Genomic DNA, 27,238 nt, shown 5'->3' with positions numbered 1-27,238 from the left:
TCTCAGAGTCCAGGCCTCCCAACCCATTCCCATTACTCTTTGTCAGGGAAAAGATAAATAATATCCCTTGTGTCCCGGGCCTACTGAGACTGGCTCCTGCTCACCATGACTTTGTACTGGTTGAAGTGGTTAGTGGATGGGAGCTGGCAAAGTGCGGAGTGTGTAGTGGAGGGATGAGAAGAACGGAATGAGGTCTGTACTCACCATACTGGCAGCTAGCCCCATTAAATCCTGCCGGACAGTGGCAGAGCTGTGAGGAGCCCTCGACACACTGGCCCCCGTTGAAGCAGACCCCGTAACTGCAAACAGCTGCAGAGACACAGGGAGAGAAGGTGGTTACACCGGCGCTCAGACAGCAGGCCGCGTCACACACTGCTCCGCACTACAGACTGGTGGTCTGGAATCACCTTTCAAACTGAATTTCGCACTGCTTGATCATGATACTCATGGGATTATGGTTTGATTTCTATTAAATCACATAAAGGTCTTCATGTCTCGGTGTAAAAAGGAGCATCTTACCACAATGTTTTGTGAAAACAGCTCTAAAGACATATAATCTCTTAACAAGATTATTTTTGCCGAAACACAAACATTAAACACACAGGGGCCATATTCACGGAACCTTTACCGTCATGCCAAGTTAACACCTGTTTTCGCTAAAGAGGAGAACGAGACAGAGACGTCAGCCCATGTCACGTAAATCTGTCAGAGGTGTTTCACAAAAGCAAGTGTAGTGGGTTTGTATGTGTCATCGGTTCATCTTTTAAAAAAGGGGTAGTTAACATAAGGTTTGTTAACATGGTCCTTTCTCTCAGCACTTTAATAAACTATTCACGTTGTGTTTTAACAAAGACATATATATATACATATATATACATATATATATATATATATATATATATATATATATATATATATATATATGTATGTATGGTAATGGTATTAATAGTCCATTTCTGTTCTGTGTCTGAGAACCATTCTATAACGTGGGGGAAGAAAATAGGAGGACCGCGGGCCAAATCTGGACTGCCAGACGCTTATGACTGGACCGCGAGAATAATGTTAATTAACTTATCATTATTTATTTATTTATTGATGTATTTTTATGGAGGTGTGTTGCACTCAGTGCTTGTTATTGTGTGGAACCTAGTAGCAGCCCTTCCTGGTTATTAGACAATAATATGGTATGTCCTGTAGAGCCCGGGTTCAGTCAGTGAGTTGATTGCACGCAGATTCCAATGAAGACGCATATTTCTAGCAGCGCACAAATCGAGAAATGTGCATCCTCATCCATTTCAGTTAGAGACCCACCGACACAGATCTCTGATAGATTGACACCAGAAACCGCGTCTAGTTTGCTGCATAATGTTGGTTGATGTGTGATTTGATGTGTGGTTGTGGGCAAAGATATGTTTGAGTCCAAATCTGCCTGATTTCATGGAGTTTTTCGACATTGAAATGACTCAGAATCGCGCATTTCAGTTCTCCAATTGTCAAAATCTTTTGGGGGAGGACCCCCAGACCCCCACCCTGAATTATTCAATCAACTGTGCCCTCATTTTTCAACATTCATTTTGTGCAGTGCACAGTGGGACAAAGGGAAATGGTAAAGACCTGAATCTAATAAGACACGAAATGCTTGAAAGTGTCTATTATGTTTATCTATATGCCTACAATAATCTTTAACAAATTAAAATTAAAAGTGGTCTGAAACCATTTTAATACTAATATTTACAAGTATTTAAACGTTTTGTCTGGACCTTGACTATACCTTGACCAAGAAATTTGGACCCTGAGCCTGAAAATAATTGACTACCCCTGCTAGAACATATTCAGTGACCTATAGCAGGGTTTCTATTATTGTCTTTCCCACAGTAACTCCAGGTGAAGGGAGTGGTACAGAGTTGATCTTTGCTTAGTAATCATTCCTAGTCCTCAGAAGGTTCAGGAAAAACACAAATCTAACTTTAATACATGCAAGGAAGTAATAATAATAATAATAATAATAATAATAATAATAATAATAATAATAATAATAATAATAATAATAATAATATGCCTGTCTTTTAGCCCTGTCAGCATTTAACTATTGCACTTGGCCAAACCTATCTTCAGATTCAGAGTTCGCAACTGGCATGCATTGCAATCACTGTGCCAAAAACACAGCCATCAAAAACAAACAAAACTCCTGCTGAAAACGAAATGTGTTGAACCAATTAACACACATTAAGCCAACAGTCCGAAACACAAAGAATAACTGAAAAACAAATTCTATGCATTCGGAAATCATTTTCACAGACTGCCTAATCCATTCCTGCGAAACAAGGGCGCTTTTAGTTTATCCTACTCGTGAGAGGAGTTGCTGACAGGTTACTAGTCTAATCTATTTCTAACAATCCGCAAGGACCCCCTGATCTCCGTAAGCAAACACATTACCGGCCGTGGAGAAGACAAGGCAACCGCCAGAGCACGCTGGCCGGGCTGGCCGCGCTGCAGGCAAAGCCAACCAGCAACAGAGAGAGATTTACTCCCGCAAACATCACACACCACCTTCACCGCTCCTCTCCGGTTTCAGGCGCTGAACAGAGGAAATACATCAGCGGTGATTTGTTACACTTTTGTCAGAGCAAGAGAAATCAGTTCTCTTTTGTTTCTGGACTAAAAAACGAGGAGATGAAATGAAATCCATAGACTTGCAAGTTATCTGTTAACAGGCTGATTTTCTTACAGAATCTCGCATTTATGGTGGGGGGTGGTTTCATACATCATCTGATCTAGTCTGGTAATTATGTTCCCTCTGTCTTGATCAAAGTCATATTCAAAATGAAGAACTCTGGGACAGGCGGGAGGTTTTCATGTCAAGGTATTTGAGGGCTGCGATCTGTCAGGGTGATTTAATTCTCATATGGCCGGCCAGGATAAGATAACTGTTACTTTTTATAAACTCATTTTGTAACACTAGGTAAACAGCCCCCCTGTGGATCAAAGTCCTCTGCAGTCAATCTGGGAATCCACTCTGCTAACAGGAAAATATAAATACCATCCAGCAAGGATTCAAACCTAAGAGGTTCCCCAGCAGGATATATGGGAGGTTAATGAGATTTACCTCTTCTACTGTAGTTTAGTGGTTTTTAGTGTAATACATAACAAGTGCATGTGAAAATTTGATTTGTCTCTAAATATATAGACACACACACTCATACACACATATTGTGTATTAATGCTTTATTGAACCAGGAGGTTACGTGAAATCACAAATCTTATTTCCAACAGAGGGTGAACAAATGTTAAAAACTGTTCAGTAAGGAATATACTTGCAGTAGTTGTTGAAGCATTGCTAAAGAGCACTACTTTAGCACTATTTCCTAAGCTTATGTAATGAACGAGAGACTCCTTAAAGCTTAAGTCCTCGAGGTGAAGATTACAGTGTTTTGCCTGGGCGAAGAGAAACATTAAATCTGTCATTTAAAATAAGGCTGTTTGGGCTGTAACACCTACCTCCAAACCACAAATTATTTTATTTAAATGAACAAACTATAAAGTGCCAATCACCACTGAGCCATTGTAGTGGTCTGCCTCGCTGAGCAAAACCATTTTGATTTATAAATAAATGATGTCTCTAAGGCCACTATAGCACAGCCACTCTTTGTATCTAATTTTGTATCTAAACAATCTGAACTTCCATTTCTCATTTTGTACAGCCATTATTAAGGGTCACAAGGTGAGTTCAGGGCTGTGATAGATACGGCAAGAGAATGAGAGATAGCCTGTGGATTATCAATCTGAGCACATCAAGGTACGGCTGTCCTGTTTTGTTAATTCAGCAGCCAAGCAATTAAAACATTTTAGAAATTCCTGGCAGCAGAAGTACTTAAAATAAACATCTGAAGCGCCAGTTTCTCTAACAGAACAAACATCCACCCAGAGACATTCAATCACAGCACATCCCCAACTCTCGTCCTGCCGAGGTTCCCATACTTAATCATGAGGAATTATTGTCAGGTCAAAGTCTGGATTTATCAGCAAAACCGACCAAACAAAAAAAAAGAGGAAACAATCAGGGAAAACGTTAGAATCGCTGTTAATCTCCGATGTGGACTGTAGAGCCAAATCACTTGCATAGGGTTTAAATTCAAACTCTTGTTGACTCTAGTCAGGTCTTGTAATGAGTTCCTGGAACTCGGAGCGCTGCTTGAAGACGCACCGAAGGGTTTGACTGCAGTCAGAGGATGTATGACCTCTGAACTCTGAGCTATTTTACAAGTATGATCTTCCTTTCCTAAAATACCCAGACATGTAAGGATCTGAAGACTTTTCAAAGTGAAGTAATGATTTGAAATGTTGTTTTAAGATTATGACAATACTGTATAATACTGTTTGCATTTGATGTATATTTATTTTATATGTAACTCAAGGAGGTACCATGAGTGTAAGCCTTATGAGAATGGAAGACAAGGATGAAATATTAGTATATACTGTATATATGTGTGTGTGTATATATAGATAGATAGATAGATATACACTACCGTTCAAAAGTTTGGGGTCACTTAGAAATGTCCTTGTTTTCCATGAAAACATACATGAAATGAGTCTGAATAGGAAAAATAGTAAAATGAATAGGAAATACAGTCATTGACAAGGTTAGAAATAAGGATTTTTAATTGAAATAATAATTGTGTCCTTCAGACTTTGCTTTCGTCAAGGAATCTTCCATTTGCCGTCATTACAGCCTTACAGACCTTTGGCATTCTAGTTGTCAACTTGTTAAGGTGATCTGAAGAGATTTCACCCCATGCTTCCTGAAGCACCTCCCACAAGTTGGATTGGCTTGATGGGCACTTCTTATGTACCATACGGTCAAGCTGCTCCCACAACAGCTCAATAGGGTTGAGATCCGGTGACAGTGCTGGCCTCTCATTATAGACAGAACACCAGCTGACTGCTTCTTCCCTAAATAGTTTTTGCATAGTTTGGAGCTGTGCTTTGGGTCATTGTCCTGCTGTAGGAGGAAATTGGCTCCAATCAACCGGCATCCACAGGGTACGGCATGGCATTGAAAAATGTGAAATGTGAAAAGAGTGATAGCCTTCCTTCTTCATGATCCCTTTTACACTGTACAAATCTCCCACTTTACCGCCACCAAGGCATCCCCACATCATCACATTGCCTCCGCCATGCTTGACAGATGGCGTCAATCACTCCTCCAGCATCTTTTCATTTGGTCTGCGTCTCACAAATGTTCTTCTTTGTGATCCGAACACCTCAAACTTTGATTCGTCTGCCATAACACTTTTTTCCAGTCTTCCTCTGTCCAGTGTCTGTGTTCTTTTGCCCATCTTAATGTTTTCCTTTTATTGGCCAATCTGAGATATGGCTTTTTCTTTGCAAACCTGCGAAGGAGGCCAGCATCCCCGAGTCGCCTCTTCACTGTTGACATTGAGACTGGTGTTTTGTGGGAAATATTTAATGAAGCTGCCAGTTGAGGACCTGTGAGGCGTCTGTTTCTCAAACACTTTTCTTTTGAAAACAAGGACATTTCTAAGTGACCCCAAACTTTTGAAGGGTAGTGTAGATATAGATACACTGGCTTTTATCAACTCTTCGTTTTTCCTTCTCTGAGAAATGGCCACTTTGACAGAGAGGCCCGTCTCGCTGTAACAGCTGTTTACCAGCGCAGAGCTCACAGAAGCGATTTGGACGCTCAGATTTGGATGGCCAGTGATTGTGGGACAGCACAATGATCGATAGGTTTTAAAAGACTGTACACTGGCTGTCCTCTCGGTAATGACAGTTACTGTCGACAGCGGGGGAAGCAAAATCAAAAGAATCAAACAGAGGGTTCTTCTGTACAATGACTCCAAGGGTAACACAAGCTATTTGGACTCGGCCCCAGCATTCTGAAATTAATACAATCATCGCATTCCACAGCTAACAGCTCGATTGGCAAAATTGAGATGTTATAGCTGATATTACACATGGTCTTTTTTTTTTTTTCATTCTTTTACTGTAACCAGGATAATCCGCTTATGCGCATACACAGCCAAAGTTGCTGAAATACCACCTCAGACTGATAATTGCCATGAATGGGGACGGAGGGAGTTTTTTTTGGCAAACAGAGGCTGATTGTTAAAAATGTGTTAATTCTCCAAATAACCATTCAAGAGCATGGTTGGGTTTTGGCACGCAGGATCCAGTTAAGTCGGTGCAGAACATTTACAGGTGCAGGTCTGCCAAAACGACAAATGGAAACCAACAATCTGTAACTGCGGGGGAGGTAGGGGCCGTGCACAACAGCACAATTTCAGTCATCTCTTTCAACGGATCGCAAGTTCCCTCAAGTGTCAGAGCATTAACTAGACAGCGCAGTCTAAACAACTCTAACAACAGTCTGGCCCAGCATTGTGACACCTGGCCAGTGCTTGGCAAGCGCTTGTCCATCACGTGGTTCATCCCACAAAAACAGCTCTGCAAAACAGTCAATCTATCAGTCAGTCAGTCAAAAGGTTTTATTTGATCCGGGGCAGCCTATTGAGAACAGATTACAATGAACTATGAGAGAGCTATTTACACTGCTGCATCAAAGCATTGGTGTTCCCCTCATTGCAGCAGGGAAGAGGGAGTGTAGCAGGCTAATTCGAATATTCAGCTCTTGTGTGAAATTTGTACAGAAAAATACTTAAGTTTTTAAGTAAGTCTCAATCGTAATGTAAACAGAAGCACATTTCTATAACTTCAAAATCTCACTCCGATTTCTGTAATGTAGGTGTTCGATTCTGGTCTCACCGAAAGACCTGATAGGAAGCAGCGTGAGTATCTCTAGACCGTCTGATAACTTTGAACTAGTGTTTTATGATGTCCGACAGTTCGCCTGGAGGCAACGCAGGATTACATCACCTGCAGCTGCGTTTGACGCCCGAAACAGAATTTGATTTCCATCGGCTGGAGAGACCCGAGGATTAAGCGTGCTCTATGTCTGAAACACTGGGACAGGGAAACATTTATGCAGTCCCAGAAGTTTTTCATTGTCACCCCAGAGAATCGCTAGTGGAGCAAAGCTTCTCCCACAACTCTCCGATTGTGTGGATTTCGCAAGCAGTGGGAAACGCAGGAGTTGGCTCTTGACCCATCCGCGTTTGGCTGCTCCTAACATCCATAATCCCCTTTACACAATTCCCTAACTCACCATGATCCCAGCAAAATGAAATAAGACTTACTCCCAGCTGTCTCTCTGATTGCCCCGGCTCAGCCACAAAAGAACCTTGTCTGAGTGGATTAGCGGTTCACACAAAGGCAGAAGGTCAATATTTCTTGCTGTCCTTTATTCATTAAAAAGATGGGCATGAGATGAGCAGGTGTCAGAAATTGAGCGTCTCGGTGGCCTTCACACCTCGTTTACAAAAGGAGAACGGAAATAGCCAGCTCACGCACAACGCTTAGTACGCAAACGGTTGACAGCACAGCCTGCACACAATATACACAGAAGGCAACAGTCACTTCTAACACAAAAAGATGGTGACATCCTACTTTTCATTACAGTGTTTTCACATGGTCTCCCCCTCTGTTTCTATTGTCCTGCTTATTTTATTTGTGTTTAACTATTTAATAAAGCAATTATGTGTAGATGTTCGCTTCTCCTTGGGTTTTGAACACACCACACATTTACACAGGCGGGAGTTGGCCAACCAGGAGCGCACCCTGCATTTGTCCTTGGCGTTAAACACAGACAGTACCAAAACCATCATTCAAAGTAACCATAGCCATAACAAATTAATGATTTTCCTGTCAAAACTGACACCTAGTTGCAATGTTTTGTTTTTGTTACGGTGATGGGTTGTCATGTAAACGCTGATTAGTGAGACCGCTGCGGGACCTTTGCAGTTAAAAGGATCATCCATGAATTGCTTGTGTTCAGTGGAGATGGGGGGGATTGTCCATCACTAGCAAACACGACCTCCCTTTGATTGAGTTGTTGGGGTTTCCTCTCACCAGGCTGTCAGCGCCCGTGTCACGTCCTGTGTGTAACTCCTGCTAAGGCTGCACAGGTCTGCAATCCCAAACTCATGTGGCAAACAAGCGCACCTCACTTCTGCACATCATTATCATATGTGAGGAGAATAAGATATTTGTACTAGATCACAGCCAAGCTAGAATATGGTGCAGTATTTTGGGTGGATCACGCTGGTTCAGTCTGTTTTGTTGGAGGCCTTTGATGTGGTTGCAATAAATGTACATAGGCTAGTAGCTGAGCCTTTATCCTCATTGAAACGATCTTTGCCAGGATGGAAAGACAGAGGTTTCATTCTGTGTCTACTTTCTGCTAAAGCCCGAAACCAAACAACCAAGCGGGGAGCCTTCGATCGGCAGACTGTCTCTCCTATTAAAGCCATTGTTTGGATGCGGGAGACTAATGTTAAGAGAGGCTGTCCAGACATTTAGGCCACCCAAGGGCAGACACAAGTTGTGATCCTGATTCCTGGGTCATTAGGAGGGATTTCTGCTCCATCTGGTAATAAGCGTCCCATTCATTTGCTAACAAGGCCAGCAGACTAGTGAATTGTCCATGGCATTTACCTCTGTTAAAGGCTTATTGCGTTTACAGGGCAATACGGACAGATCCCACTTTTGACTTCCAGCCTTATTCGTAGATATTGTTAGCTTTTGACCACTTAATTGAAAGCAGGGGCTCTTGAATAAACGTGAGGGCTTAGAAATGTGAAGTACCCCGTCGGCCTCCTGACCTCTTAGGGCTTTATCACGCTGTCAAGCACCGCGCCAGTTAGAAGGACTGGGGATTCCTCCTGAGGAATGGGCCCACTGTCCACACGCAGACACACTGCTCCTTCACACTTCAAATAAAAGCAGAGGGGAGGGAGAGGGATTTTCTCAATCAGGACAACCAGAACAACAGCGTATTCTTGAAGTGCTTGGAGTAAACAATGCCTCGATTTAGCAATAAAAACTAATAATGCAAAGTAAACCCTGTTGTTAGCAAATTGTCTTTCTCTCCCTGTTAATATCATATACATCTAAGATCCTGTTGAGTCTAAACACAGGCAGGTCAGTGATCATTGCGACTAGAGTGTATATTCTTTCACAGTCCTCAATGACAGACCGACAGGCTTCCCGCAGGGGAAAGGCATTGCTACGTGTCCTCTTTTGAGAGGGACTATTTGGTTCACTATTAGCACATGAAAAAATACACTTTCTCTGTAAAACCAAGCACTGGCGTTGACCCCAGTAACTGAATTAGCAATTCAGTTTTGAGACTGTATTTCATCTTCTTTCTAGCATTGAATTAGAAGCCACTCAATGATGATTAATCTCTGAATTTTCATATATTCTGCATGGGAGAGGAGTTTTAATTGGTAGAAACAAGGGCTGTGCTGTCGCTCTCAGTGCGGTTGTGCGCTCTCACCAACAAATGGTTAAAAGGTTAATGAAAATGGATTTCAAGGCTATCTATCCAGTTTTATTCTATCTTATTTTCATCTTTTAGTTTCATGTGGAATATAATTGCTTCTGCTAATGGCATTTGGTATGTTACCAAATAACCATAATCATTTTTTTTCAGTTAAATGGTCATTTATAAATGCAAGAAACTGAACACAAACATTCCTGGATTTGTCAGGGTCTTTCCACCCAGACTAAAGTTACACCATATGTTTCTGATGTTACACACAAGCAACTTTCCTTTTTTTCCTTCTAAATGGCACCAAGTGAAATGTTTTTGTTCAGATGCGTAATGCAATACTAGGGAACACAGTGCAAAAGCATCACTGTGTCAGTAAACAGGTGATATACATTTCCTGGAACACTGATATGTTATGAACAAGGATCCACACTACATGCTTTTTATATTCCTTTTTATAGATTTTCCAAAACAGCATGCATCTTGTGAACCCTGCACCTCCTGAACACACTTGGCCAGCAGCCTTCTGCAAACTGTAACACACTTCATAGCCTGCTACCACGGCCTGCAATGACAATCAGCCTCAGTATTAAAGAACAGAATGTTTCAAGTGCAAAAACATCGGCGCGGGCCAAGGAATTCTAGCTATGCCATGTCAAGTGGGATATTTAATTAGGAAAGCAAATCTGGCCATATCTCTTAGGAGAACAGTCTGAAATCCCCCAGATTTGAGAGAAAGAGAGACAGAAAACAAGATACAGGAAAACATTGCTGACGACAATATCTAGCAATTTTTAGACCGCATTTTTCCCAGAAATGGGAAGAGGCCGAAATGTTACAAGTGTTTAACGGAAGATCTGCCCAGAAACGCCAGACGCTCTCGCAAATGCCTGTACTCAACCAACAGCTGTGCGTCTTCACTGGACGAGCCTTGTAAGAGCCAGTAATGGCTCGGCGTTGCACTGCAATCACAATTCCCACCAGCGAGGCTTAGCACTTTATCCTGCTCAACTGCCTTGCATTAAACTCAGGTCGTGAGCCTAATTAACTTGGAATTATGTTGTATTTGACCTGAGAAAAATCAGAGGATTTCTCAGCTTGCGGCAACAAGGCAACATGGGGGACAGGTACAGTGCAAAGTGGTGCTGGTCACTCACGGGGAGAGTGCAATCGTCATGTGAGTGCATAGCCCAAATGTGTGCTAGACACATGTTCTTTGTGATTACATTTCCTTCGATTTGTGCAGTAGCCCCTAACATTTTAATTGCTTGTAGGATTTATTTGTTCCATGGTTTACAATTTCATTCAGTTTACATTTACAGTTTCGTTATTTATTTCTGTGAGTGCATGCTAATCCATGAGAATATTCAAGACAGTGGATTGCACGTCACCCCACCCTTCCCCCTGTCTCTGCAAGCTGAAACATGCCATTTTTTGCTCGCGCCTCATATCTTTCCATGCTTAGTGATATGAGCGGAGGCTGATGAGTTTATTGTGAATGTCGAAAACCTTGCCCCATAAACCCTTAGCCTATCTTAGGTTACAACCATAAAGGGCAGGTCATTGACCTTAGACGCTGCTGCTGCAGGAAGAAAAACATATCTGGACGGAGAAACATGGAGAGAGAAATTGCAAACCTAGGTAGGAGTGGAGTTGGTTTCCCCCGAAGACAGTCGCAAATTGATTCTTGTTGAATTTAATACCGAACCCTCCTTGCTGAGACAAAGCGTGCATTGAGGAGCATTGCAGTGGCTCCTGTAATGAAACACTGTTGAAAAGCAGAAGCGGGGGACTCTCTCTCACCCCCTGCCAGCCTTTAATCTCAGGCCTGGCTCCTGTGTGCTTTCCCTGCGTGGTACCCATCACCACCAGCACACCAGCTGGGTAAACTGGTGGCCGCTCTGGGGCTGGGGTGATATGAGGTGAGGTGGGCAGTAAGGGACATTCTCCCATGTAAGAACAGAACAGTGTTGTCTGGAAAGGGGTGCAGGCCGTTTACACTGCGCTGGGGTCGGTCTTTTGTCGGGGGTGCCGCCTAAGGTATGCAGGCTATGTGACTCGGCTCCACGGCCATAAAATCCTATCAAAGGCTTCCAGCTAGGTTTCATCGGCCCTGTTAAGCCCTTTGGCAGAGACCTGATGAGCTGCTAGCAGAGGTCGCCTCCAGATCACTGTGTTCCTGTTATACGGCTACAGCGTGGGACAGGGGTTGCGCAAGTGTGGGGAGCACAAAATGCAGGGATTTCACAGAGATGGAGCATCACAACAGTTCAATGGCATGGCCAAAACTTGGATACGAATCCCACCTATCAAGGGACAGCTATGCTCAAATGACCTCTGTAGAACTGTAGTGCCAGGAAATCCACTTCCCAGATCTCCTGGGTTATTCTGCATTTTGGAGAAGTGTGTAGCTCTGAAAACGTCTCTGGGATTCCCCCCACTAAATGTCTGTATCTACCATCCTTGTTCTCCCAAAATATTGGAAGGACTTTTTGTCAAGGATCCCTGACTTTGTATACTTCATATCACATGGAGAACAACGGTATCTTCAAAATGTATGGCATCTCATCTGACCTAATCAAACACACGCACGCGCTACACGGAAGAGGTGGGCAAGGATGAGTAACACAAGGATGAGTATATTGAGAAGATAATCATGTCAGCTTTAAGATGTCGTGTGCAAACATGATCCTGCACATAAATGATCCATCTCAACTTCTTTGCAGTCCTTTGAGCTCTAACTCTTATAAGAGAACAGAAGATGGGAAAGTGTCTGTGTTGAATGGCTGATGTTGTAATCCAAGGGTGTCATACTGGTGGCAGGTGGTCTTCATTGCCCCCACCCCCCACTGACAGACAATCTCTGAGACAATGGACAGCAGCGATGGTTGAGCCTTTATTTATTACCGAAAGCACAATGCATCCAACCTACACTGTGTCCCACAACGGAGACAAGGCCTCCAGGGCACATCTTAAACTGTTAAAACGCAATCCCCGCAGTCTGCATCTGTCTGTGCCGACAGATACTGTTCCAGCGCCTCGGGCAGAGTTCACTTTCCTGTAGAACTCCTAAACCTCCTCAAGAGCGCAGTGATTAAGCCATTCCAGACACAAAAAGCTCAGTGTTTGGCCTTGTGTATTTTTCTTAAGTATATTTTTTAACAAGAGTGGCATAATCAAGGCTTTGGATTTCTTTAGATGCTTATCCTTTGGCAAGCATAAGCTTTTCCTAAAAATCTCTCTGGGACTAGTTCTTGGCCCGGGGCACCCCGCTGATACAATTATAAACAACACACTGTTAACTGGCACAGCGAGCTCAATGCAGTTCGTATCGCTTTCCTGTGGAGGCCCTGTCGACTCAGCGGCAGTCTGAGGAGGAGATACAGACACGACACAGAGTCCCAAATTGAAACCAAAGCAGACACCGGCAAATATACTGCTTTGTATAACTGCTACCTAGTTGCTTATTTATTTAGATTTGTCTTCTGCCCAGTTCAGCTTTCTCAGCAAGATGCCTCCTTGTTGGTTGTATTTGTGTTCGTATCTCTGGAAAAATATACACAAGTGGATCTAAGCTATTAACAGTCAGAGGGGAGCATATTTAAATACATGCTGATGCTATACAACTTTGAACGAATCCCTGACCTGAACCTGACATTGTGAAATATTTAAACCCAGTACACTGAGAATGGGTTAAGTGACACGAAGCTATGCCTAGTTTATCTTTTTAACTAGTCAGATAGTAAAACTATAGAAAAATATGAAGAGTGTGGTTTATTTATAAGCTTTTCCCAGTACGAATGGATTTTCTTTCTCTCCTTTCAGAAATCAGAAGATGTTCAGCCTTTTCTTTGTCTTTCTTATAACATCTCAGGTTACAGATACTATACCCTGCAGTCTTTCTAATGTAAGTGTTTGTTTGTGGAGAAAAACCATACAGCTGCTGACATTTTAACCAATCAATCATTTCCAGAGCTTTTCAAACAGAGCCATCAGGTCTGGTTACTCATCAGGTCATTTGAAAACATGTTCTAATTTGCTGTTAACTGTTTGTAGTTTTCAAAATAATCAAGCGCTAAAAGAGCTTTTACATCAGGAGCGGTGTGTCCCCTAGAGTCAAGCTGCAATTTTGGGCATTGGATACAATGTTTTAATCATTTTAAGCGAGCAAACAAAACAATATAACCCCACTACAGCGGTACTGATTATTCTGAACAGGTGGAGCAAAAGTACTTATCGCTGGGTACACACATATTGGAGAATGGCAGTAGATTCAGAAAATAAACCTATATAGATACACACACCTCCACAGATACAATGCCCCAGTGAAACAGGAGCCAGTGAGCCCGCCGGTCCTAGGAGCCCCGCAGAGAGAGGCACTCCGCTCCCCAGAGCTAACAAAACACTGCCCGGCCGCTCCGCCGGCACGCCTCCCACCCGCGCTCGACAAGTCTTCAAATAAACAGCAGGGGGAAGCCTGCCTTCAATTACTCTTGTTAGTTTATCTTTTCTTTTTTTGCAATACAGAAATAATAATGAAGATCACATTGCATGTTTTTTTTTTCATTTAAAACCGCAAGACATCTCATGCCCTGTGCCTGATTATTGCAGACAGCAGGTTTGGCGCTATGATTAATTGGACCAGGCTGCAGTGGAAACAAGCTATGTCCCTCTTCACCTCTGACATTATCCCCCGCCCTGCCGCCTATTCCTGGCTCTCTGGCCAAGTCCCATTCTAGCTTTTATCCCCACAGTTCGGTAGAAAAAAAGTCTGAAATTGGAGCAAGAGCAGCCACTTGTTTAGCTCCGAAGCACAGCTGTTGGATGTAAAGTTCTGAAATATTGTGAAATATTCCTTTGATTGCAAAAGGAAGACAGATCAGTCCGTTTTATCCATTCCCTAAATGGGGTTTGTTTTGAATTCCACGGGATAAAACAAATGAACAAATTAACCAACTCTAGCAGTGACATGGTGCTGCTGCGAATATTCCCCGCTTGTTCCAAACACAATTAGCGTTTCACCAGGATGAGCATGAAATCAACCAAAAACTATGTGCAAGAAACATGAAGAACACAATGAAAACGTACAATATTCAGGATTCCGATCTAGAGCAGCAAATATCAGATTCGATGTCGGGCGAGCAGTGTGCTTGGGGAAGGGAGGGTGTCCATTAAGTGACATTTCAGTTGGCCATCCTGTACTGTGACTCACACATGAACTACCACACGAAATGAGCGAGCGTGGAGAGGGAATGTAAAGGACACTCACGATACAGGCAGCCGGCCTCCCCGTTGAGCTGGGACCACCCAGGACAGCACTTGTACACCGTCTGATAGTCCTTCCTGTACACCTGTCTGTAGGCCGTGTAATAGGCAGTCCTGAGACAGAGAGGGAGACATGAAGTCCAGATTCATCACACCGACTAACTGCCAGATCTGCCGAGCCCTTTCACACAGAGCCCTGCTACTTGAAAACAAAAAACTAAGTGTTGCTTTGCTCTGTAAATAATATGAATGTGATACAGACAGAGGAGCCCTACACAAAAATATACAAGGAGAACAGACAGAGACACTGGGCTACTTGCCATGGTTTGATGCAGAAAACCACAGAGAAGGCAATGACCACACAATTTTGTGGAACAAAATGAAATCATGTGGTTGCTCATTATAATATGGCAGGGTTCTTTATATGAAGTATACGGACACATTTTGTTTAGTTTTTTCCTGTTCATCAACTACGAGAGACCGGTGATCTGCAAACCCATTTCAGGACGCGGCCCGGCTCTCTGCTACATAGACACACAGTGGGGGGTGGTGTCGGCACGTTAATACGTTTGGGTACCTGAGCTTGGTACATACCTCTCTGCACTCCGCTTCTCATTACATCTCTCACTCTCCCTGTAGTTTCACACTTCTGACGCTATTCTGCCATTATTACATGGCACACAAATGAGCCCATTTACATCATCTAATTGCAGCCCAGACACACACCATCAAAGCAAATCCCAGCTCTGTACGGCTGGTAAATACAGTCGAGAATGGAGACGGGTCTCAGGCTCTGCTTTGAAAGCCCCCATTGAAAACTCACTGCCAGAGAACACAGAGAGCCGCTATCAGTCTGCGCCGCTCTGCCTTCAGCCCTCCTGCTTTTTAATATCCCCTCTGGTATGTCGCCACTGGGTGATTATGCCAAATTACAGTTTACCTGCTGGGGAATCGCAACTGAAACCTGCATTTAAACTAATAAGAGGAGGCTTCCTAGCTGCTGGTTACAGAAGAGAAGGAGAAAGAAAGAAAGATGTATATACTTCATACCCATGTGCAAAGTTAATTTTTTCCCCATCACTACTGGCTGCTGCACAAAACACTCTTATGCTTCCAAGACAATTGGCTGCACCAGGGCTACTGTATTTCACTATTAAGTTATTCAATACTTAAAGGCATTAAAGCAACTCTGTGTTTTGTCTTTCCCGGAAAGTTAACTAACTTTCCAGTTATTGTGGTATTCTGCTAAGATGAACAGGACTGTCTGCTGCTCTGAGTCACACAAACTAGCAAGTACACAGACCACACTGGCATCTACCATCTGATAAAACGCTAGTGGCTGATTAGTCTTGCCCACATATGCTCCACCTCCAGATTTCACTTTTTTCAAGTTTGTTTCTTGTGGTTTAAGGTGTGCACTGATTGTTTCACTGATCCGGGGGCTTTTGCTAATTCTGAAAGCGTAACAAGACTTACTTTGATCCAGGTACCGTCTGCAACTTAGAGAGTAAAGCAATCGGCAAACAGATTCTGTGTACTGCGCCCTCTCCACACACACACACACACACACACAAGTATACTGTAGTAACACACTGAAGGCATTTTAAAACATGCTTTCTTTCATTCGGTAGGACAGGTCCCCCCGATGCCTCCTCACCTTCTCTCATAGCCCATGCACCACTGCTGGCCCGCACAGCCCTGCTTCCACACCTTGACCATGCGTGTGAACGCCTGCACACATGGCTGTCTGTGTCCCACCATCGTCAGCTCCTTCTCGGCGCACACATTCGGCCTACAGGGGATAAAAACCAACCAATCAGTCTGACCTTCATCAAAATGGAGTCAACCACCTTACACCTGAAAGACACGTACAGGCTTAAATCAAACTAGCTTCAGCCAAAAATAAGGCGTTTTCGTTTCGCAGAATTGGTAGTCTGTTTTTTCTTATAAAATCGCGACTGTCAACTGACATAGTGGTCCTGGAACCCACGGTGAAAGAACAATGGATGATCCAACAGAACATTAAACTTACAAAAATACAGACACGAAAGACATAGGTGTTATAACTAGCAGTATTATGATCTGATATCCTTATGAAGATTACTGATGCATCTTGAGGTTTTCCCAAATATTTCCACGTGTGAAAATTTGAGGAGATGCTTGTTTATTTTGGATTACAACGTTCAGTGGGAAATTCCCTCCACACCAGGTAGAAAGAAGAGTGCTTCAATAAAGCCAGGTCACCACTCACAACACCAGGATTTTCAGATTCAGAGAAATCACCATCTGACAAATCATTTCTTTCTAACACATCACTTTAGGCCAAATTGGGAGAGAATTACTCAGTTTCAGGGAACAAGAGAGGAAGTGGTTTCAGTTAGGGGGGTTTCAAGGCTCGTGGAAACTGTTCTAGCACTGAGGCACTGTGGGTAATGGAGAGGGATGAGTCTGGGTGACTCACAGTAGGGTTTTCATTTAATTTGGCATTCTTCAAGCAAGTCTCCTTGTAATAAACACAAAGGTATTAACCAAGGCATGAAATACATTGCAGGGTCATGCTCCTTACTTTAGGGACTTTAACAATTCCCTCTGAGTAAAAGGGGCTGAATGAATGATTTTTATATGTATATTTATGTCAAATCTTGGCATTATATACAAATAAACCATGTATTATGTGTTCCAAACTGAATTATCTCTTTCAGTGTCATGTTGACTCTTGGAGGATGGTTTTAAATGTTAAACATCTCTCCTCTAAAGCAGCATGTGCAAGAAGATGTTGTTTGGGTGCCACCAGACTGGAGATACATAATGAAAGCCAGTTTAAGGATGTCGTGATATATTAAATCTGGGCAAAGATCCCAAATAAAATCTGTGATTTGAGAGGTGAAGATGGTACTTTTCCTCCTCAAGATACCTGGAACCAACAGGATGACTACCAAACTGCTCTGGGTTTGAGGTTAAAGTGTGGACTACATTGAATGGGAAGAATGGGTGTTATGGTAAGGAAGCCTGTATTAAGAAAGCCTATTACAGATAAGTACTTATTACCCAACAGCTGCTTTCAGGCGGGTTGTAAACTTGCAAAACTGCGATTTGGCCGTGATTGCTCCTGTAATTGCCACTTATATGGGAGAAGAGCTTCTGAGCTGATTACAGAACACACAGATGTGTCTGATTTATAATTTGCATTTGAAATGCGGCACCTTCACCTATAGTTGAGGAGGAATACTGTGGGAAAGATTAATTCCTCCCTGCACTTCAGTGTGTTCTCCTCAGCTCATTCAGTGGTTCAATAAGGTCTGGTCTCATCTGCCATTTTCCACGAACCGAGTACAAATTAAATCACAGTTAAAGCCCCCCATTATTTGTTTCTTCAGTTAGAAGGATAGACCAGCTTCTTCTTGGCCGTGTGCCACAGGGTAAATGTTGCCCAGGGAAAGAAAATTGACATCTAAAAACATAATAAACGAGCCACAAAGAATACAGTAGCTTATGGCAGGACTACACCTAACAGTATATTACAGGACACTCGGATGTCTTGGGCAGGCACGGCGCTCATTTTCACAGAAGTCAATACTCCCAGGGGCGCAGCAGCCAGATCTGAGGATCATATTAGTAAGTGCTTTTCCAGTTTGTATCTGCCAAAATGCTAAAAATATAATTTTAACAAGTGAAAGCACAGTATACCAAGATCTTTGCAGCTCACATTCAGTTAAAGAAGTAAAGTGTAGGTTAGATCAAAAGCAAAATAATTCCAAATAGTGCCGGATTATATGTAATCTTTTCATCTAACAGAGGGATGCAGAAACACAGCTACACTCTAACTCTAGTGGTATCAGTTACTTAACCATATGGACTCTATTAAAAGAAGCAGTTCTCTGGGATGGAGCTGGCCACCCCCTATGAGAACAATTATTAGTTTTTGAACATCTTGAACAGACTTGGTTCTGAAATTATTTGGACAGATTGCTCTTTCCAGTTGTTTTGACAAAATATTTGTCCTATGGTTTGCCAATGCACAGACGACCTTCCCCTAGACATTAAATAATGCAAAACCATGAATGTACATCTCTGGCAATGAGATGACACTCTCTCGTCCAGGCACTGGGGCTACATGAGGTCTAATCGAATGCAGAACTGTATGGATCAAGTCTCTGCAGATATATCACTCTCATATGAGCACAGAGAAAGCCATTAATGGACCCAGTTCAAAGTTGTGTTACATTAAGTCTAATTTATCAAGGAGCTGCAGAGTGAAATGACTTTGCATTGGTTTTGTTTTGTGTTTTTTGTGTAAGGGTAATCAATCAGCTCAGCCCACGAAAAATATAATGAATCTGTGTGCAGAGGTGTTCGAAAACCGACTCCAGTGAGGTCAATGTGGTATTTTCTACAGAGGCCCCAAAAGCTCTGTCTCCTGGCTCTGAGAAACTAGAGCCCTCCAGCCCCTTGAAACAGACTCCATAACAGGTCTGTGCTGTATATAAAGTTTGTGTGCTCAGCATCAGATCTCAGATGACGTCCATGGGGGGTATTGATGTTTTGATCCTGCTGTGGTATTCATGTGGTAAAGTGTATTTGTTAATTGTTAAGATAATTGGCACAGAAGATACAAGTCTATTTGCGCTGAAGCACAGCTTGCAGACCTGTGCACTTCAGGGGATGGCTCGGGTTGTGACACCCCTGCGCTAATGCAAGAGATTTAATTAAACAGATCCTGCGGGCTTGGCGTCTGGCGCTGCACCAGGATAGCCAGATTGGCATCTCTTTTTTCAGTGGGACACAATTACTAAAACATGTGTGAGATACAAAAAAAAAAAAACACATATGTTTGAGGAAGATTATCATTGATTGTAATGTACAATGCATTGGTTATAAATAACAGAAAGCGCAACATGTTACTTTGTGCTGAGATTTGTTTCAAAAACCTCACGAACTATATTACAATGTCTTATATATTTTTTTAATTATTAGGCAATTCAAAAGTGCATTCATAAGACATGCTTTAGAGAAACATGTCACTTTCTAATGGCATGGTTTTGGAACAAGCATTGTTTTGCGTATTATTATTTATCAACCCGCAGCAAAGACAATTCAAGTCTTCATAACTATGTGTTAATAAACAAACAAACAAACAAACAAATATAATTTCCAGAAAGCGACCACATACAGACCCAGATTGTATTCTTCGGTGATACAGACTATAATTGAAGGCATTGACGCTAAATTGCGATTTACTTACATGTAGGGCTGGAGATCCCCTCCATACTGGGATGCGGAGACAAATCCGTTTATTAGAAACACAAGGACAGTCGCGACCTTCAGCTCCATCCTTTTCATCATTAAGAATGAGAGCATCTTCAATACGTTAAAGCATTGAGGAGCTGGACTTATCCTCAAAGGGGGAGAAAAACAGTTTCAAAAGTTTTTTCCTACCAATAATTTAGTCTGCAGCCAAAGTTGCAAGCATAGTTATCATCCCGGAAATAATATGGTTGCAAAAACATATAGAAAAATATTCAAAAAGACAAAACAGAACAGTTTTCATTTACTGAAGAGATACTACTGAGTGGGAGCACTCTGCTTCTCAGTGGTGCCGCAACACAGCCCTGGTCTCATCAGTCCCTCGGTTTTGTCCGTCCTGGGTTTGCGGGGGTTTGGGGGGTTTGCGGGGGTCCAGCGCCTGTCTTGACCCATGTGCTGTGCAACACTGCGATCCACTGCTGTATCGGTGAACACAGACCCCTCCTCAAGGACTGCCTGGGAGGAGAAGCGGCCAGGTTGGGTACACCCACTTCAGGTTGGAAGTAACTTTTGAGAAAAAAAATAACTCTTTCGGTTTTCGTTGCAAGTGGTACATCCGATTCAGTATCCTTTGAGTTTGAGTCAGCCTTGGATTTGAAATGCATTAGTTTCAGTGGTACAATAATGTCGACGACGATGATGATGATGATGATGATGATTTAAATTTAAGAAATCCCACCAGAGAAATACACATTTTAAGTGCAAAGAGTTTGTCCTAAGTGTCAACTATCACGGTACACTGTGATATGTTTGCTATTATTCAGTGCAACACCTGCAAAAGTCAGACAGACACAGACGTCTTGTGTCTCCAGAGGCTGAATAATGACGTCCAAAAACTGTGGAAAGCCAAGGGTGCTTATGAAACGTGGAAATGAAGCACAAGTTCAATCCATTGATAAAGCGCAATTAAAGCACTATTGGAGGGTGTTGGGATATAGCCGACACTAACCATTGTATTGATATGAGGGGCTTGTTCATTCATGAACTACCTCTCTGTGCATCTGCTCTTGTTGATACCAAAAATGCCTAATACATGTTAAAGTTGCAAAGTTTATTTTCCCGTCAAGTTTTTGATAATAATTAAAAAATGTGTCAAGACCTCCGTTGAGAAAACATCTAGTCCGAACAATCAATAACCTGGGAATCCACAAAACATTCCTTAGTTTACTTAAAGTATTTGAATGTAAATTTCTAATACTGCCACACATGAATACATGACTCAGATCTAGCCTTTTGATTGGACTTTATTAAAAGTTATATATCATAATTGTGGTGATAGTTTAACGATATGCTCTAATGACTGACTTGGAAAGCCTCCACATTTGGAAAACAAACTCTGAAGTACTGTGATGTTCTCCACATGACTGGTAGCAAATAATGGACATAATTTAATGTTACTTTTAATTCTTTCTGAAAAAAATAAGCATTTATATATATAACACGCTCACAAGTGTGAAATTAGCTTTTTATTCATTCTTTTGAGGACAGGACCCCTTCAGTTCATGTTTTGATTCATCGAGAAGCATCGGTCCAAGAGCCTGTAGCCAGAGGGCTTGGCACTTAACAGCTTGAGTCAGAAAGTTTTGCCCAGTTTCTATTATTACAGCTTGCCTCGGCTACTGCATATAAATAAGCATTGAGCAGAGTGCAATTCTTTCACTGGTTTGTCTTCAACAAGGCAGCCTGTGACAGCTGTATAGCTTGTTCTATGTCTGGATTATTTGTATTTACTTTTTTAAGCCTTTACAAATATTTACATTTAAAAAAAATATGAAAACATAACAACTCATGGTTAGTTAAGGAGTGTTTAGATTTGAATTCCATTTTAAATTAAATGTCAGCTGATCAATAGTTTTTTATCTACAAAAATGTTGAGCGGTTCGCTGATGTTGCATGTTTTATTATCTTCATATATTTCAAATGTTAGTATAATTATATCATAAATGTAATTCCATTGTCATTTTTTGAAATGTTGTGATGGGAACAGTTTTCCTCTTTGAATACACAAAAAAATCACCTCCCTCAACCTCAAACCTCCTCACTAACCAGGCATCCAGTCAGGCCAGGCAGAGCTTGCCTGGGCTGAGCCCCAGCTGGGCTTTTGGCTGGGTTCATATAACGTTTTGATATATTTAATATCCGTGCCAAACAAGAAATTAGGTGATTCCAAAGTGGTGAGAGATACGGTTGAAGGATGGAGGGATAGCGAATACAAAAAAAAACAAAAAAAACGAAAAGGTTCAAGCTGTGGTCACTGGGGGGCGAGAGGGTAAAGAATGTGAGTGGCGATGGTCTCAGTCTTGGCAGGGTACCCACGTCGTTGAGATACGGGTCAGCGCAGGGCCCCGATTGATGCCAAGCCGAGGGCAGGGGGCTCATGTCTGCCGCCCTACTGCTCCTCTTCTAACACTGCCCTCTGTGTTCAGCCTCCTGCAGGTCGGTCTGCCACGCCACAGCCATGGGGCAGAGGGCATGCAGATTCAACCACTGTTTCATGGCAGCATAAATAATAATCTGAAGTGTGTGGTACGCCACCACGAGCAGAGAACGTGCCTGGCAGTAGAGCAGCAACAGGGGCTGGAGATTTGCTCGAACAAACAATAGGACAAACTTCATCTTGAGTCCTTGGCTGGGATTAAATCAAAATCTTGACCCACCTGCTGATTGCAAATTATAACCCAGTACATGTAGAAGAAAGAAGCCCCTGACAGAGATTAAAGCTGCCACTGGGTTCAGGTTTATAATTTGTGATTAAGGGTATAATCAAACTCTTGATTTCTTTCCAGCTCTTATTTAGCTTGAATACTATTTTCAGAGAGACCCGGATCCGATTCATACGAAGCTGGAATGCAAAGCTGAGTATAAGTATGCTTGACATTAATGTTAATATTTGCAATAAAATGAAACCCTCAGCTGTTCTTTTGCTTTTTTATCTTCTGCAATTAAATGCCTAGAAATAAAAACATTTTTTATACTACTCAGTGCTGCTGTTTTACTTAATTAAACTGGAACAATGTCACTTTTCATATTTTTCCCTGCTAAAATATATTCCAGGAAATTGCTATTCTAAACTTATAGAATTACTCTGTAAATTGACATTTTAATAGTTACATTGGTTTGAAACTGTTGGTCCATTAATTAAATCCCTGTAATTGGTATACTGTGTAATCAAGCCCAATCTTGTTGAGCCTAGAATGTAAAATTGGCAGGAGAGAACGCAGATTCATCTCTACCCAAAGTCAGAGTCTATAGCACATTGATATCCGTTTCCAGAAGGGCTAGCTTTTATATGTTCTCCTGAGACAGGACAAGTGCTGGAGCAAACTGCATGTCCTAAGGCATACACAAAGCAAGGTCTGTTATCTGTCATCAAACCTTCCAATGCATTTTGTCCAACACTAATAAACATGGATACTAATTGTACGTCTTTCTCCAGTGTCAAGTAGTTGATAGTAAAGGTCAATTCGGTTGTGTGAACAGCCTTAACACTCTGTCTGCACCAGTTGTACCTTTCGCCTCCTGATCTCACAGGGACTGCCTTCAGATTGAATCATCCTTGACCAGCAGTAAAATCCACGGCTCTCCTTACTTCCCATTTGAACCCTCATGCAATTCGATTAGTGTCTTTTTCCCTTCTTGCCCTGGACCCCTGAACCCCAAGGATTTACTGCTAATCTATAACTAAAGACCACCCTTGCTGAAAAGTTGTGTCACGGGTAGTGGCAACACCTGAATCCACAAATTCCCCGACAACATCACCCCAAAGAGGGAGAAGAACCTCAAACCACCCGATTCTGGCACGAAGACAGCCTCAATAACACCAATAAGGGAGATATACAAAAGTGGGGGAGATCCTAACTAATAATCATAATAATGCTACGTCACTATCTACTCTACTATCTACTCTGGAGTCTCCGATGCCATGTCTTGTAGTTCTCAGGTGCATTCGAGCTTCAGCAGCTGTCCTTCCAATGTCAACCAGCACTCACCCAGTCCAGGCATCCCTGCTCAATCTCACAGAAGGGCTCAGGACATGGCCGTTGACCTTGGCCGGCTGACAGGAGCGGACACACTGGACGCACTACCTCAGCCATCACAGCTTCATTGGGGGGACCTCTCTCATGCTCTGTGACTGTCAGTCCAGTCATTCACCCTCCCTCTTCTCAGATCTGACAACACACAATGTGCTACCAACATAAGGGCGAAAACACAGTCTTTCAATCCAGCTCCGCAGAGCCTTTCCCTGCAAGGTTTTGCTTGTGCTCTACTGGCATCTTGTGGTTAGAAAGAGAATTAAAGTGGGTTAAAAGTTGCCTTCAAACATTCAAAGCCCTGACCAATTATCTCATATTACTGAATTACAAATGGTATGTTGAAATGTCAATGTCTGATATTTTATTTTAAAACACTGAAACTCAAAATCAATTAATCAATTATCAATTAAGTTGACATTGGTTTTATATAGGGAAATATAAAAATAAAAATAAAAAACTTAAAAATATGTTTAAATCGAGGATGTTTGGTCAAACGCTATTTCATTTGTTTTTGCATGGTCTACCAACCTCTAACCTTCAACCTCTGGACTTTTACCCACCAGACCAACAGACAGCTGGCAGGAGCCTAAATGTGTCTTTAAACATCTGCCGATTCTGCAACAATTCATCCCCTTCAATTCGCCTCATCCTGCGATCTCCACATGAGCATCTTTAACCATGAGTGCATTTGCTTATCCATAATATTGTTGACTAATTAAAATATTGTTTTTTCCAACAAGTGTATATGCTTTATTATATTACTTAGGCTGCATATACAGTCTCATACGGTGCTTTGTACATCTGAAGCAGAAGCAGGCCCGCTTTTCCAGCTGTAACTGTTTTAAGGCTGTGATCCTCACTGAGACTCAGTTACTGTTCATCTCGCTGCTCCGGGGCTTCAGGGTCCAGACAGGCAGGACCAGCGCTGGACACTTACTTTCCTTGTTCATACTTTTGCTTTCCATTACCTATTAGGTGTCACAGTATTAAGAAGGGGCCGGTTGGACTAATGGGATCCGATCTTGATCTTGCTGTCAGTTGTGTTGTACTAAACGGATCAGGGCTCAATCTGAGCTCAAAAATGGTCCTGCTTTTGATCAGGACCAGAGCTTGATCCGACATTGTAAAGTGCAGGAGCTCTGTAGACTTCATCTGGTTAGCCGCCGTCAAACACACAGACCCGGGTATTTCAATACAGGCAACAGTCTTGGGTTTTTCTGGAGGAAGACGTATGAAAGCAGTTTAGATTAGCAGCATGAAGCCTATTTGACCTCGCAGACATAACTGATGCTGCTTCAGGGCCTACATGGACGCGCAGTTGCCTGAAAAAACGTGTGAAGCTGCGTTTAGTGTCGAGAGATTTTGCAACCGGCAGGTTTCAGCAAATAGTAGCATTATCGGTGTAGACGAGCCTGGTTAAACACAGATAAACACAAATGTGACTTGCATTATTTACAAAGATTTGCACTTTCAAATAAACAAAATAATGTGGAACCGTGCACTGTGCTTTAGTGTCTATATGGTGAGCTGTAGTCTGTGTGCGGTTTGTATTTCTTTCCATTGTAAAACCAAGTAAGCGCTTATTTCTCCTGCAGCGAGAGGCGCCCACTGCAGTTTAACACATTTCTTTATTAAAAGCTTTTAAGGGTCTCTCAGTTGCAAGTTTTTTTAAAATACTCCTGAGTTGCTACTGCTGTGTTGCCGGTTTCATCTTGTGTTTTGACTGTATATGAGAAAAGCGCGCTATAAATATAATTGATTACTGGCTAATTATTATTATTATGAGTATATTTTTGTAGTTGGGAGGTAAAGAAACTTCAAAGGCCGGGTACTGTGTGAGGTTTTAACGGATCCAATGCGCCCTGTGCTCGACCGCCTGCAGACGATCCAGCGGCAGCGACACGCATTGGGAAACGCAGTGAACAACTAAGCTTATTTAATCAATATACTCGTCCGCACTAGCACAGTGTCGTTTTGTGAAAGGTTGGTGGTTGTCATTGTGTCATTACAGCGGTAGATGCTCAGACACTGACGAGCAAGCGAGGCTACAACAGCTCCCGGCCGCACAAAACTTACCACCCCTTCCGCTTCCGTCGCTTACATTTCTACGCAATTCTGAGCATGCGCATTTTTAACGCGAAACCTCAATGAGCGAACTTCATTTCCCAGCGGCCACTGCGCATTGACCTCGAAACCTCGATTTATAATAAGAGTCTGTTAAACTCGTGTCTGCACTGCGGAACTGAAGACACGGCGTTTCCCAGCGGGACTTGTATTTTCGTACTTCTGTGTGAAAAGTACTTCTCCGAAATCTTTAATCATATGTTCCTTAATAACATATCAATCAATTATGTACATTTACAGCAGCTCACTGATGATGCATTTCATTAATAAGTAATTCATATTAAGATGAATAAAGAGTCAATACTGAAATACTCTTGTCACAATACTGTAAAACGCTGTACTCGTCCATGCAGTGATATGTGGACTTTATTTAAAATACAGAAATTACAAAAATTGATCATATATTTATTTGTACATAACTATTTTTTAAAAAAACAAAAAGGATTATGTTGCATAATACAGCATCGGAATTGATAGAAATGTGGCCAATGTAAATCAACCTTTAATCTATTAAATTAACGATAGTGATACATTTAAATCGAGAAAATAATTTGGATGATTTGAGTTAAACACGTTCACACCATTAGTTACATGTATTACATACAATAAGATCTATGCCATTGCATGTATTACTTTATTAAATAAAAGGGAGGCGGGGTGGGGTGCATTATGTTTAGATGTACAATTCATTATTATGGCTACAGACAGGCATGTGGAAAGTATGGGTAGATTCTGTAATTTATTAATATTAAAGATCACATTGTACAGCCCCTGGAGACTATATACACACACGTGTTTTTTACTATTAAAATATTTTCAAACACTTCCAACGGTTCAATTTAAATATCTGAAAAGAATGCCACTAGCTTTATAGCTTTAAGTCCACCATTGTGTTAACCACTATGCAAATACATGTGAACTTTAAAATGGCTAATGTGAAACCGGTTTTAAGCAGCCTAGTGCAGCAGCCAACAGTTTCACAAAGACTTCACAAAGAGGGGCGTTTATTTTTCTCTTTTCACATGTGCATTTGCATTTCAATCATGTTATCCTTGCGGGGAAGTCTTTGAAAATGCAAATGCAACAGCAATAGCTCCCTGTA

At 42.0% G+C, this 27,238-nt stretch overlaps 1 protein-coding gene across 2 annotated transcripts in view; it reads right to left on the bottom strand.

Moving 5' to 3' along the window:
- Nucleotides 1-20,463, bottom strand: part of megf6b (multiple EGF-like-domains 6b) — a 112,551-nt gene extending 92,088 nt beyond the window's left edge. For both annotated transcript variants that reach the window (XM_066690490.1, XM_066690491.1), the window contains exons 1-4: nt 19,917-20,463; nt 16,332-16,466; nt 14,679-14,788; nt 205-309 (exon numbers count right to left, since the gene is read on the bottom strand). In XM_066690490.1, the coding sequence (XP_066546587.1) occupies nt 205-309; nt 14,679-14,788; nt 16,332-16,466; nt 19,917-20,032 (466 nt within the window). In that variant the 5' untranslated portion in view covers nt 20,033-20,463. The remainder of the gene's footprint in view (nt 1-204; nt 310-14,678; nt 14,789-16,331; nt 16,467-19,916) is intronic.
- Between the last annotated feature and the right edge of the window lie 6,775 nt (nt 20,464-27,238).

This window comes from Amia ocellicauda, chromosome 18 (assembly GCF_036373705.1).
Source record: "Amia ocellicauda isolate fAmiCal2 chromosome 18, fAmiCal2.hap1, whole genome shotgun sequence".
Classification (NCBI taxonomy): Eukaryota; Metazoa; Chordata; class Actinopteri; order Amiiformes; family Amiidae; genus Amia; species Amia ocellicauda.
This window is presented reverse-complemented; position numbering and strand designations above follow the sequence as displayed.